Source organism: Trematomus bernacchii, unplaced genomic scaffold (assembly GCF_902827165.1).
Source record: "Trematomus bernacchii unplaced genomic scaffold, fTreBer1.1, whole genome shotgun sequence".
Lineage (NCBI taxonomy): Eukaryota > Metazoa > Chordata > Actinopteri > Perciformes > Nototheniidae > Trematomus > Trematomus bernacchii.
In genome coordinates, this window is record NW_022987593.1 from 2,082,010 (window position 1) to 2,095,837 (window position 13,828).

At 41.1% G+C, this 13,828-nt stretch overlaps 2 protein-coding genes across 3 annotated transcripts; one reads left to right on the forward strand and one right to left on the reverse strand.

Moving 5' to 3' along the window:
• Nucleotides 1–428: 428 nt before the first annotated feature.
• Nucleotides 429–8,830, forward strand: atad5b (ATPase family AAA domain containing 5b). 2 transcript variants are annotated; one of them, XM_034129491.1, is made up of 14 exons: nt 429–1,999; nt 2,127–2,459; nt 2,551–2,647; nt 2,754–2,836; nt 3,054–3,203; nt 3,617–3,788; nt 4,314–4,588; nt 4,695–4,788; nt 4,886–4,950; nt 5,513–5,696; nt 5,875–5,999; nt 6,088–6,881; nt 7,880–8,032; nt 8,582–8,830. In XM_034129491.1, exons 4-14 carry the CDS (start codon nt 2,834–2,836, stop codon nt 8,658–8,660), a joined length of 2,094 nt encoding a protein of 697 aa, XP_033985382.1. In that variant the 5' UTR covers nt 429–1,999; nt 2,127–2,459; nt 2,551–2,647; nt 2,754–2,833; the 3' UTR covers nt 8,661–8,830. The 2 variants fall into 2 exon arrangements, with proteins under 2 accessions (XP_033985382.1, XP_033985381.1); XM_034129490.1 differs by having other exon boundaries at nt 2,130–2,459.
• Nucleotides 8,775–13,402, reverse strand: tefm (transcription elongation factor, mitochondrial). Its single transcript, XM_034129492.1, has 5 exons — nt 13,224–13,402; nt 12,080–12,564; nt 10,286–10,435; nt 9,914–10,092; nt 8,775–9,439 (listed from the first exon to the last, which is right to left on the reverse strand). The coding sequence occupies exons 1-5, from the start codon at nt 13,264–13,266 to the stop codon at nt 9,178–9,180; spliced, it is 1,119 nt and encodes a 372-aa protein (XP_033985383.1). The 5' UTR covers nt 13,267–13,402; the 3' UTR covers nt 8,775–9,177.
• Nucleotides 13,403–13,828: the final 426 nt, after the last annotated feature.

A 13,828-nucleotide genomic window follows, 5' to 3' on the forward strand; every position in this document is an offset into this window, starting at 1 on the left:
GTTCTGCTTATGAGATCCTGCAGTTTCCAAAAAGTGTCAATAAATATTTCCCCTGACCTCTTGACACTCCAAAGCCATACTTTTACTCAAGCTACTGTGAAGGGGTGTTTCTCAATCGCGAGTAAAGCTGCTTCAGAGCCACTATTTCAAGCATACTACGTCATCGAGTGCCGCCGAAGTACTGTTCCAATCTCCAGTATACTTGGAAATCTACCGAGCCCGGCGTACTCCGTTTGGAGAAATATCGAGTGTGCACATGAGTAGACTTCGCGGTCTTAAAATCCCCACAATGGTTTGCGCACGGACCAATTTCCCCAAATCTGTGGCGGAAAATGTAAGGCGGGGCCTCTCATATGACGCACACTTGTTAGCGTGTTCCTCTCTTTGTTTTCCGAATGTCAGGAAGTATTCTTGACTCGCTTCTGAAGCAAGATGCTCGGCAGACATGTGCTACCAAGCAAGCGTACTCGCGATTGAGAAACACCCAAGGTGTGTGCTCCATTGTCCACCGTCTGGCTGTAATGAACATATTTAGGTGGCTCTCACAGGTAAAAGCTGTCCGTTATTGATGTGCTTTAAATTGCTTTCAAGGCAGAGACTAGGTTCATATAAGAGAGTAACATGTTGTTTTGGCCAAAGCTGCCACTGGCCCACCTAGTTAGACTTTCTTTATTTGTCTCGTGATTTTTTTAATTTAACAAATAAGCAGTGAGTTTATTTTTCAAGGGACTCACTCTTCAAATATAGAGCCTTTTAGACATTGTGGCAAGCTATTTTATTTCATTAATAATTTGTATAGCACCCTCCATCCACGAAATGCAGCACGAAGTGCTTTACAAAAACGAAAGATGAATATATGTACAGTCTATGATAAAAACACATCAATAAAAAGTTATCTTCAACTTTTTATCTTTTTTACATATCTCTGTAAAGGCAAAAATACACGATCTACACAAAAGTACACAATCTGGTGACAACAGCGAGAGCTACCACTCTGCAATGAATTCCGAGGAAGAGTATTTGAGATGGGATTTTCGACGAACATCTGTATCTTACACGAAGTATTGTTTATGTTTTTAAGTCCGCAGTTAGTAACAACCAGAGCCGGTAACAACGTTTAGGCGTAGGCCTATGTGATGCAAAACTCAAACTATGTCCCTATGTATGCATCATGAGTTTGGTAGCCTCGGTAAACTAAACGAGAGCCTCCTCATTGTTTGTATGAACACGATCTTTGGTTATATCATACCGTCTCGCGCACGTTTTAAACGTCATTTCAGGGTAGTTGGGATGTTTTTGGATTCAAAACAGAAGTTTGTTTTATTTTTGGCTTTTTCAATTCCCTACTTCAATTAATTAAGGTACACTATTTAGTTCACTCGCTTGGTTAGTGTAGCAAATTGTCGTTAGCATAATGCCAAGAGTCTTTGAATTAGCAGTACGATGCGAAACAAACTCAAGCGGAGCAACAAATGTAAAGATGCTCCATGTCCGAGCAGAGAGCAGCCGAGAACAGCCGAGGTGATACGGTTGGTGTTGTCAGACTCGAGTTGTTCCTATGATGAAACATCGCCAGAGAGAGATTCAGCCTCGCTGGCTGCAGGAGACACACATGTTGCTCCTGCAGGCATCTCCACCACACAAGTTAAACCACTGCAGGAGCAGAGGAAGACTTTTTGCCCAAAATACGTTAAAATTGCACCAATTTTCTTACGTACAACTAAGCAAAGCCAGAGTAAAGGAAGCCAGGATGTGAAACTGGATCAGCCTGAAGACAAGGTGCAGGAATTAGTGCTCCCTGATGTGCAGCTGGGGAAAAGTCAGCAGCGTGTATCACCTACAGAGAGAAAGAGATCCTGGAGAGCACAGCTGTCAGCCTCAGCTCTGCACATCTGCATGGAGGAAATCCAAACCTCCAACCCAGCGTTATCAGTGCAAACAGTGTTCAATACTTTGCAGAAGAAAGCGAGTGACAGGCTGCAGAATGTGGGATCCACAGGTTAGATTGAGTCACAGTCTGTTATGTTGAGTGTGCTTTCAATTGATGATTTAGTTTAGTTTATGCATTCAAAAAGTAAGTTAAAGCTTGATTTTCTTCAACTGAATTTCTGCTCTTCTTTCCGAAGCAGAAAACTCCCGTCAAATCCACTTAACTGAGAAGAGAAAACGGGTAAATGAAAACTCTGAGAGGGTGTTCAAACGTCTGAGGTCTAGTGTCACAGCAGAGGATACCGTTGGTATGGGTCACTGTCCCGTGTCAACACATTTTATCCAGGAATATCCTGTCCTATTGGTCCAACAGCAGCGCAGAAGCAACAAGCTCAGTCGTACTCACAGGCTGAGGCAGCAAAGTGGGGGCCCAGCAGGCCTCGTAAACCACTGTGAGCCCCTTCCTCTACTGATAAATCAATCAGAGTCTTGCATCCAGTCACTCAAAACCTCTGACATCCTTCAAAAAGGTAAACCTGTCAAACTATGATTGGTTTATGACATGTTTCATGCCCTCTAATAGCACAAACACATAACATTTCCTCCCTTTCGTTTGTCTAGATTCCAGTTTTGAGGATGTTCTCTGGACAGACAAATACAGTCCTCAGCATATAAGTGAAGTCATTGGCAACTCCGCCTCTGTGAATAAACTACAAAGGTTGGTTTTATACAATACACTCCCTCAGACTTTACTGATATATTGTAGTAGAAAAACCCGTGAGGGCATAATCTTTTCATTTGTTGTGTGTTTTTATTGAATTCAGTTGGTTAAAGAAATGGAAACTAAGAGCTGACTGTGACGAGAGGAGAAAAATGGAGGAGAAGAAGCAAGAAGATAACAGCAATGGTATGAGCTGGTATTTATCACATTTGCTCTTGTATCTCAGCTTAGGGTTAAACTTTTAACGTGGTCAATTTGGCATATTCAAATTTTTAGTATAGCAAAAAATTGGTGACAAGCTTGCTTATAATGTGCACGTGACTTTTAATGACTCAGGATATTATAGAACTTTCCATGTGTGGGGCTATTTGGTTGGAAAATGCATGCCTGTCCTCCTGTGCAGACTCATGGGACTGTGGAGACTTCCAGGGTGAGGGGGGGGGCCGAGGGCGACCGAGAGGAGCCGCTCTGCAACACCATGCTGATCACCGGACCTCCAGGGGTGGGAAAGACCGCCTCGGTGTACTCCTGCGCCCAGGAGCTTGGCTTCAAGGTTGGGTTCAAACTGGGTCAATATCTTTGTATCTCTTCTGCCAAATGATGATCATCTACATCCATATACATATCTTAAATATAACCATGCCAAAAAATGTGCTCTTCATTTCCACCAATAATTGATGCCCGGTAGGGTTGAAAATCTCAGTTTCTGCTCACCTCTGTGAACAACTGTGATAACAAAAATATGTCAAATCTTATCCACAAAATGCAGTAAGAGAAGACTTAGAATAATACAAAAAGATTTAAAAGGATAATATGAACAGTTTGTTAATGACTAAATAAACTGTTTCATTATCAGTGAGATCTGAGGTTATTCCACTGACTGTTCACCAATTTAAGGCAAGTTGACCAATTCAACTGGCTAAGTAACCTAACTAAGAGGAATTATCCTTTCATTTCCAAACAAAGGTGTTTGAGGTGAACTGCTCCTCCCAGCGCAGTGGCCGCCATGTTCTGTCCCAGCTGAAGGAAGCTACCCAGTCCCATCTAGTGGAGATGCCAGGGAAGGACCCACTGAAACCAACCTACTTCAACAACTACAGCATCAACAGCTGCACTCCTAGACCTGACACTTTACCTGGTGAGAATACACTTGCTTTCTGAAGTCCAGATAAACATAATAATTATCTCTTACTTACTGACTTACTTAGACAAACTCGCAACAGTTTCTTTTGTAAGAAAATGATGGTGCTGGATTTAAAGGTCACCTATTGTGCAAAATCCACTTTTCCATGTCTTGTATACGTTATTATGTGTCCCCTCTGTGTAAAGAGATTCTGAAAGTGTCAGGAAAAAAGATTTGCTCTCTTTTTGTCTTGATCCATCTGAAAATGAGCTGATCAGATTTAGGCCACTTTATGATGTCATAACGTTTTGGCTTGTGTAACCATTAGCCAATAACCAACCAAGGTAACCCCCCCCCCCCACCTTATCACCTGAATCTCCTCCTAGAGCATTTTCTGTATATATCTAGAGGCCTATAATATATTGGTGAAAAACAGTATAATAGGGGACCTTTTAAATAGTGTTTAAATGTATACATGAAGACAGAATTGGATGCTCCAATATCATATTTTATAGGCTTTAATGTGTTTTTCTTTCACAGGAAAATCAGTGCGTCCCAAAAACATCACCTGTACCTCTAAAAGGAAAGCAGCTCAGAACTTAGGTCACCCAAGTCGCAAAGGAAAAGCAAATCAAGCAACAGTCACTTTGACCAACTACTTTAAAATGAAGGCCAAAGCAGATCGCTTACACTTTGGGGATTTATTGCCATCTGATGAACCAGACGGCAGGAAATCCGTAAACCCATCACCAGGCTCTGATCAAACGGTGCCACAGAACAAAAAGACTGCCACGTCGCTCATTCTGTTTGAAGAGGTAAACCATCTGGCAAACCCACACTGTAACACATATCATTATCTGGATTTGAGTCTGCACATGTTTAGGCTGGTCTGATCCTTTTTGCATCTGTCTGCCACCGCAGGTTGATGTCATATTTCATGATGATGTGGGTTTCTTTTCGGCCATCAAAACGTTCATGACGACCACTAAAAGACCGGTCGTTCTGACCACCAATGGTAAATGCATACACTGTGTAATTTTAGAAAAGCTTTCAGAACAAGTTGTGATAGAAAATAAATAAATATGACTAAATCAAATAAATGTCTTCTTTAGATCCCTTATTCAGGGAGAGATTTAACTGCAGCTTGGAGGAAATCATTTTCAAAACCCCATCAGTGGTAAGTCAGACATTAATTTCTACAATATTGTACAACTTCAGTGTGACATACTTAGATGTTTCCTGAAGTAGCTCACACAGTGTACTGTAGGAGCCATATGTTGAAATGTATAATTTGATATATTATATATATATATATATATATATATATATATATATATATATTTGAACATTGTATTTCTTTGTTATAAGTATTATTATATCATTTATTTAAATCAGCTGTAATACAATTTACGTCATAGCCGACCGCAGCTGCTGCTAATTAGAAGGAAAAAGAATCACGGAGCAAAATAGTTTTTTGACCTTTGAAAATATGTATTTGTACTAATACCTTTTTGTTTAAGTAAACAGTCAATCAAACTTACCTGAGACTTACTTTTGTTGGAGTCAAGCTTATTGCTACATCCGGATATTCAGATCGTAAAATGTTGGATTAGACGGTACTACAGTGACATAAAAAGGATCTGCTTGATAGTGTATAGGCTTCCCACACATGCAGAATCATGATGGCAAATATTAGCATGAATAACAGTTTGTCATAAACTTCCTCCATGCATTACAAGGTGAATGTCTGCAGCTACCTGCAGTTGGTGGCTTTGGCTGAGAGCGTGCAGCTGGAGCTGGACGCTGTCAAGAGACTGGTCAGTCTGTGCAGAGGAGACGTCAGGCGCTGTCTGCTGCAGCTGCAGCTCTGGCTGCAGAGTGGAGGAGGACAGACATCTTGTGAGGAGCTTACTCATGTACAGCGTGAGTTACTCTAAATAAATCACAATCACTCCCCTAATAGACAATAGTTGTGTTACCAATAACATCAATTCAAATTTGCAGGATTTGCAGATTGTTCTACTTTGTAATGTATTGCAATCCCTACACTGCAATCTCAGGATATATAAAGCTCCAACTTGTGTTATATTCTCTTATCTAGATTTGAGTGGTCGTAAAAGAGGACAAGATGTAGACCTCCAGCTTCCTAAATCTGACCCATGCTGCGCTGCTAGCATGCTGGGTCTCCACACTGTGACCCAAAACCAACTGGTAAACCTTTTACAGGCAAGTATTGATGTGTTAAGATCGTGTTTAATCACTCCATTAACTTTTTATCAGGACAAAAACTGACATCATCTGTTGATCTTTTTAGTCTAATGTTTGGTCTGAAAATGACACGGACCAGCTCCTGAGGCTCCTGGCAGAGAGCTGGAGAGGGGGTGTTCCTCTTCTGTATTCAAACCTGGAGCTTCTTCTACCCGCCGGGGCCCCGGGGTCTTGTGCTGCGCTGCAGAACGAGCCGGACCCTCCTGACATCGATCTCCACATCAAGCAGCTCGATGGATATGTCAGTGTTAAGGCATCAGCCACCAACAGCAAATCTGTTAAGAACATCTCCAGGCTTAGCAGAAAAAAATGTATCACAGCAATGATTGACGACACATCATCTTCCAGTTTGACACAAAGAACTCCATTATCATCAAAAAGGGCTCCTTCAGCAGCTGCTACTAAAAGAGACAAGACTGAAAAAAAAGCAGCCAGAGTTGAAACCGACTGCCTGGACGCTTTGACAGACTTCTTTGACCTCATGTCGTACCTTGACTCAACAATGCCAGCTGCAGCAGCGCCGCTCGTTTCAGGCCGACCTGAGACCTTTGTCTGGACGGGGGCTGAGATAAAAGATGGGATGACGGATGAGATGAGTGCAGACTATGATGTGTGCTGGACTTTGAGCCAGGAGGGGCTGCTGGACGTTCAGGCTGCTGCTGAGGGCTTGGGGTTTCACAGGTGCTGCTGTCGAGTGTCTGAGGCATGGACTGAAGCCCAAAAATATAAACAGGAAGTGGGAGACGCAAGTTGGCGGAGGCTGTTGGAGAGAATGACATTACCTGCCTCTTCCAAACACCAGAGCCTCAGCTTTAGTTTTCAACCTCCGTGTGCAGCAAGGTGAGTCTACTCTCCATCCTAACTTCTGAATTATTATTATTTTTACTACCAAGCATACCAGTATTTTTTTAAAGGTCCCATGTCATGGCCATTTCTACTGATCATAATTCCATTGTTGAGGTCTACTAGAATAGATTTACATTGTTCAATGTTCCAAAATCACATCTCTGTATAGTATGTGTATTCACTCTCTGTCCTAAACGGCTTGTTGGAGCTCCTGCCCCCCCCTCCCTATGAGCCCACTGTGCTCTGATGTGTGTTTATGTGTTACAATGGCGTTTGTTAGCAACCAGAAAAGGACACCAGTAATGACAAACAGATGAGAATGCTGCGTGGGGTCTGGGTGCCGTGTTGGCGGGACGTTGCAGGGCTCGTTGCTCCGCCCTTTGAGGCTCGAGGAGCGGACAGTGTGAGCTGGATTACTGGTGTCGTTTCCTGGTTGCTGCGTGGGGTCTGCGAGACAGCGAGACACCAAGGATCTCAGCCTGAGCACACACACGTGAGTGTGTGGCGAACTGTGAGTGGAGATCCACGGAGCCGCGGCTGAGAAAATATAAGGTGTGTGCCGGCGAAACTCCGCAGAGTAGCGCGGCTGAGAAAAGATAAGGCTGAGTGAGTGTGTGTGTGTGTGTGTGTGTGTGTGTGTGTGTGTGTGTGTGTGAGGAGCTCCACGGATTGGTCCATTTGGACCTGGGTATCGTTACGTCACTATACTCAGGAAGAAACAAATGGAAAAAGACAAATCTCCAACGAGGCGTTCTGGGGCAGCATAGACAGGTCTTTTCTGTGTTAGAGTTTTACTCGCTACAGGGTGTACTTTGAGGGTTTGTGACTTTGCAGACCGTTTACATGAAGAAAAAGCTACATAACACACAAGGGGACGGGTAATAACCAGAAAAGCATGACATGGGACCTTTAAGGACTGTTAGGATTTTTTGTTTACAATGAATTTAGCAAAAATGTTTTTTACAACACTATGCATGTGTCTTTCCCTCCAGTGTGTGCAGGCGGAGGTACGAGCTGAGCAGGAAAGTGCTTGGCAGTAAATCCTTCGGCCTGCTGGGGAACAGACGAGCCGTCAGTGTGGACTACATGCCCGTCCTCCGATACATCTGTCGGTCTCAGAGAGAACAGAAAGAGGAGCCAGTCGGGTGAGACGGACACAATACAGGACACATCAATTAAATTAAAGAGGCCAACTACCTTTAGTACAAGTGATTAATAATTTAGCACTGATGACAGCACTGTTTTTAACAAATTAAATCTACTATTAAGAAATACCTCACCCACAAAGTTATCTATTGTATCTCCATTACTCACCCTTGTTCCTTTACATATGCATTTCAGGTAGTCTTAATATTAAAACCACTTCCGCATGTACATTTCTTTGGGGGGGGGAGTGAGCATAGGACTTGGATTATATTGTATGAGTTTTAAGAGATGGTGAATGGATGTGTTGAAATACTTTTTTATGTCTACTTGTTTTGATTGTTGGTTCACTGTGTAGTCAAGTTAGAAAACGTTTTATTTAAGAATTCATGGTAAGTAAATCATGGTAAATACAAAGGGCCATTTTTGGGTTGTAGTGTTCCTTTAACTTCATTATAATAAACTGGTGACACCAGGGCAGTCAGTGTGAGATGACACAAATAACACTTAAGACTTGCAGACAAACTCTAATGATTGCTCCCCCACTGTAGGTGTCTGAACTACCTCAGCAGCACTCACCTGGGCCTCTCAAAGTCAACCATCCAACTCCTGGCAGAAGATTTCCCATAGAGAACCTCACACACTACCTCACATTACTCCAGTCAGTGTTTTATTTGACTTCTGTGCATTTATTTAACTTATAACAATCTCCACCTAATTACTTTCAAATGAATTTGATGCAGCTGATGAGAAATCATGTTTTATTTCTGTGAAAAGTAAATAAAATCAATTCTATTTTTGCAAATGATCATTTTTAAACGACGAGTGTTCAGGTACTTATGTGGGTTGCTGTTGAGATCATTGCAGTGTTTTTCCTAAAAGTGATTGCATAATCCAGACAGCATTTACTTTATGATGAAGGTCCACTACAACAATAACAAAACATTGCAGAAACCCTCATGCTAAGCATACCAAAACGACAGTATTAAGAGTGTTTCATGTAACAGCAAACATATTTATTATCTTGTATCATCACCTTCTACCAAATCTGTTCAAGAGCTAAATGTTTGTTAAAAGTCCACAAAGGCTCAGAATTCCATTCCCAGGTTTGTTTTGGTTCCTGGGATGAGATCAGACCATGTGGCGGCTAAGCGGAGGATTTGCTGAGCAGTTCGTAAAAAGCCACAGCCTGGAGCAGAGCGTTACATAGTTCATCTCCTTCGCTCTTGCTCATCTGGAAAGCATTCATGTACTTCATCAGCAGATTGTGGGGGAAGTTTATCCTCGGGAGCTCCTTTGTCACAGAATCTGACATCAGCTGTCGCACCGTCTGCGCTCCACTGACCCGCGAGTCGCCCACCATGAGTTCAAAGTGACGCCCCACACCGGAACGCATCATGTTCAACACCCTGCAGAGGAAGGAAGTCAAGGGGGGAAATTATGGAACAAGTCATTGTTCAAAGTAGGGCTGTGCGATTATGGCAAAAATCATAATCACGATTATTTTGGTCAATAATTGATATCACGATTATTAAAAACGATTATCCATTTACTTTGAAAACATCCATATATTGAAAAAAAAATGTTGAACAGTATGTTTTTAACAGTTGATTACCCTGAACTTTAAGTATAATTCAACTGAAAAACCAATAAAAAAAAATTAAAAATTAAATTTTTTTTTTTTTTTAATAAAAATAATAATCGTTTTATTTCGATTACATTGTTTTCGTAATCGTTGCAAGCCAAAATCGTAATTGCGATTAAAATACGATTAATTGCACAGCCCTAGTTCAAAGCACATTTCACAATAAATGTCATTTGTGTTTGTACAGTATTTAGGCAGCTTTTATATTGGTAAAGTTGTAATTTATGACTTTTCTCACTTTGGAGGTGTGTTGGGCTCCAGGAGGAAGTTTTTCGGCTCCAGCAGAGAAAACAGCATGGCCTCCACAGTCCTCATGTGGGCCATGACCGGGAACAGAGTTATGCTCTGCACCGAGATGGAGGATTTCTCGATTATGTAAAAGTCAGCTGAGGGGAGGACTTTCAGAACTGCAGAAACCTGAAGGCAGACAGGAAACAGAATACATTTTTGCATTAGTACTTGGGTTTATTTTGTGTGCCTTAAATGACATCTAGATGTTAACAAAGGGAAAACAAATTGACAATAGGTGTCATATATTTTCTCTCCTCAAAACGAATCAACTAGTGTAACATTTCAATTGTAACAGGGGAAATCTGGTAATTATACTTACATCATTCAAGTAAGCAGAAGCCAGGTATGCTCCCTTAAGGAAATGTGGACATTCCATCTCTTGCCAATCCAACACCATCATCTCACGGTCCACATGAGCCCAGGCGATTTTATTAGTCCCGCACACGATTGACACAATTGCATTCGCCTCCTAAGCAGACAAATAGAGATTCATGATAGTTACAGTGAATGATCCTGATTTCTGAAATAAGACACAGTCAGTGCTATGACATCCAGACAGAGACACAAAATACGGCAGCATCTTTGTATAGTCCTTTTGTATCCCGCCCCTTTGTAGTAATTTAGTTTCTCTGTGGTAGTTTGTGTCTTTTAGACGTATTTTAGATTTTCTATGACATCATTTTCAGTCTTTGATTATGTCTCTTAATAATAATTTGCTGTTCCTCTGTAGTCGTGTGTCTTTTTGTGGTCATGCTAGTTTGTGGCTCTTGGCAGTCATTTTGTCCCTCTAGTCATCTATGTGACTTCCGCATCCCAAGTTATGTTTTATGTATTCATTGTTTTGCTTCTCTTTTGGTATTTTGCGTCTGCTTATGTTTCTGTAATTATTTTGTGTCCATTGTGGCATTTGGTTCTTTATCCCATAAGATATGTTATCATAACTTAACAGAGTTTCTCAGCCAGCTGTGCCCCTCTAACCCCACAGACACCCTCAGGCCAGTGATGCATGTAAAGACAAGTGCAGGGTTGCGGTCGAATAGTCCATTTAGCTTAGGAACCTTCCTAACGGAGTGAAATGACCCGGAAGTCCCTCAGTGGCAGCCATGATAAGTGCCGTTCGAATTCTCTAAATTAAAAGGAAAGGAGGTTTCAAACTTCCTTTATAACCTCCTTTAGCTTAGGAACCACTGGACCTCCCTAACCGAAAGGAGAGGAGAAAATGCTGCCCCACAATGCCTTGCGGCCGCCGCATTTGCCGTCACACAACAGTCGGCCGTTCACGGAAACAACCGATTATGAACGAGAAATGATATCATGAAAGTTACGGTGCTTATTAAGCATTTTAAAACGTATGTGGTAAGTTGCCAAAGTGCTTTGTTTTGAACGTTCATCAGTATTATAATCAAAAGAGAAATATGAACGTTAGTTTTTACTGAAATGGTCAAATAAAGTCAACATTTCACAGTCTTTACTGAGCTGTGTGGGGTTTGTTCAACTTTTAAAAGATGTTTGAATGGTGATATACACAGTGATAGATGTTAAGGACTAACGTTTATAATAAATACATTTGTATTGATTTTAAGATCTTTTCATACAATCATACGTATTGGGATCATTTGTATTAATGTGGACCGGAGGGAGAGGGTGACGAGCATAAGTTTCACTTTCCTTTTTTATTTCAATTCCAACTTTGGTCATGAAGAATATGTTTCTCTGTTGTCCCCGTTCATAAAGCATAAAACAACAGCATCAGAGCACGGTGCAGAGTCTCTAGATGAGTTTACAGTAGTCCCTCGTTCTTATTATACATCCATGTTGTAGTCCGCTGTATAGAAAACTGTAGTTTCCATAGTTTCCCCACAGCAGCAGACGCACATTTATGACCTCCGCTGGCGCATCATAAACACGTTGGATAGTGAAAGTGCAGTTGGATTCTCTAAAGTGCCGCAGTCTCTTCTCCTAAGTCCTTTTGAATTCTCCTATCCACTATCCCTTAACCCCATGACGTTTCACTCCGAGGTCAAGGAATAGACGATAGGGTTAGAACTTAGGAGCTGTTTTTTTGGAGTATTCGAACGCAACCCAGGTGTTTGGAAATACACAAGGACCTTACCTTCAACCAGGACCTGTTGACCTCTGGCTTGATAAACTTGGCCAACTGAATCTTCATATTCCTCTTCACGGGGTTGAGGATGGAGTCGAACACAGTGACAGCACTTTTGTGTTTCAGCAGCGGTACGTTCACCACACTCTCCAGAGTTTTAAAAGGTCCGTTTTTAGTCCTGTACTCCACGATGTTGACTGATTTTCGGCCTCGGAGGAGCTTGACGCCTGCCAGCTCTGACGGTGAGGCGTTGTTGAGCTTCTGGAGGATGGTGTCTTTTTGATCGGATGTGTAGCAGACATCCAGGGATCTATTGTCCTCATTGCAGGGCTCGGAGGTGGAGGTGGAGGTGATGGAGGCGTTCAGGGTCTCAAAGCCTGCCACGGGAACCCGGCTCTGCCAGCAACTTGTGCACTGGAGGTACCGCGGCTCCAGCTTCGGGAGACAGCCATGCAGAGGACTATGGAATAAACCAGACTGTCCCGCATACTGACCTGCAAAGGAAACACAAATCAACCCTGGTAAATATATATATTTTTATATTTATTTATTCAAGAACATATATGAACATCATATATCTTGTATACGAAAAGGGCTAGACATGTTAAGTAATAAGACAATTACATAAAATAAAAATACAGCTTCCTATTTCAGATTAAGTATTTGTTAAATACACAATTAGTTTTGATTTCCTTTTTAATCATAATGTTTTTTAAATGAATTTCCCCCGAGGGAGATCAATAAAGGTTCCTCTTCTTCTGATATGACACTTAATAGTGCTACTAAGTATCAGATCATACACACCACTATACTGTAGTTGTGTTATGATATGACATTAAACATTTTGAATCTTTGAATGTTAAAATGTCTCTATCCTGGAGTTGTACTTTCTGTCCACCTGTGTCATATAAAACCCAAAATGTTAACAGTCTGACTCCTAAACACGTAAGAAGAAAGCCGTCGTGTCTGTTAACTCCCTGACCTAATTTTCACTGTGAAAACTCGAGAAGAAAAAGTCTAAAAAAGATATAACTGTTGAAATAGCAACAGAACCTGCAACGGTTTAAGTTACCGCTGACAACTAGCTACATTTAATTAGCATCACACTGCTACTATGGGAATTTAAACAGTAAGAAATCATTTTACAACTTACTTCTCTGAACGACCGAAGACAGAAACCGCCTGGCGAGCAACATTCTCGTTATTTAGAATAAATATATGTATATTTATATTTTTTTGTTACAACATTATACTCTCTTTATACATCCATGCATTATACAGGTTGAAGAGTTTGCCCTTTTGTCCGACTGTATTACGTCGGTTTAGAAGAACAACAACGCGGCGGTTCCGGTTTTCTTCTTCTCTGTTTTACTTTACTGGACGTTAAGAGTGCCACCTAATGTATGGGAGTGTATTGTTTAATGTGGTGCTCACGTGGTAACTTTACAGCAGTATTCAATAGCTGTACACAAGCAACATTTTGATGCACTTTAATGCAGATTGTATTTTTACAACACTGCTGAATATTGTACATCTTACTTAAATATTGGTCTATAGTTTATCAAATGTGTTTTATATAGTTATTATACATGTTTTATTTAATTTGCTTCATTTTCACCAGTTTTAATATGAAAATGTTGCTTACTCTTCTGCATAATAAGTAATTGTAATACTTTAAGTACATTTAGCTGATAATCCTTTCGTAACTTTCCCTAATGGATATTGGGATATGACAAAGCATGTTAACATTGTGGTATT

Coding starts and splice junctions, on each gene's coding strand:
- atad5b (XM_034129491.1), top strand. Junction 4,789..4,885: donor GGTCGTTCTGACCACCAATG/GTAAATGCATAC, acceptor TGTCTTCTTTAG/ATCCCTTATTCAGGGAGAGA. Junction 8,033..8,581: donor CAGAAAGAGGAGCCAGTCGG/GTGAGACGGACA, acceptor CCCCCACTGTAG/GTGTCTGAACTACCTCAGCA.
- tefm (XM_034129492.1), bottom strand. CDS start 13,266: ATGTTGCTCGCCAGGCGGTTTCTGTCTTCGGTCGTTCAGAGAA. Junction 12,565..13,223: donor GTCTTCGGTCGTTCAGAGAA/GTAAGTTGTAAA, acceptor TTTCCTTTGCAG/GTCAGTATGCGGGACAGTCT. Junction 10,436..12,079: donor TCAACAGGTCCTGGTTGAAG/GTAAGGTCCTTG, acceptor TTGTCTGCTTAG/GAGGCGAATGCAATTGTGTC.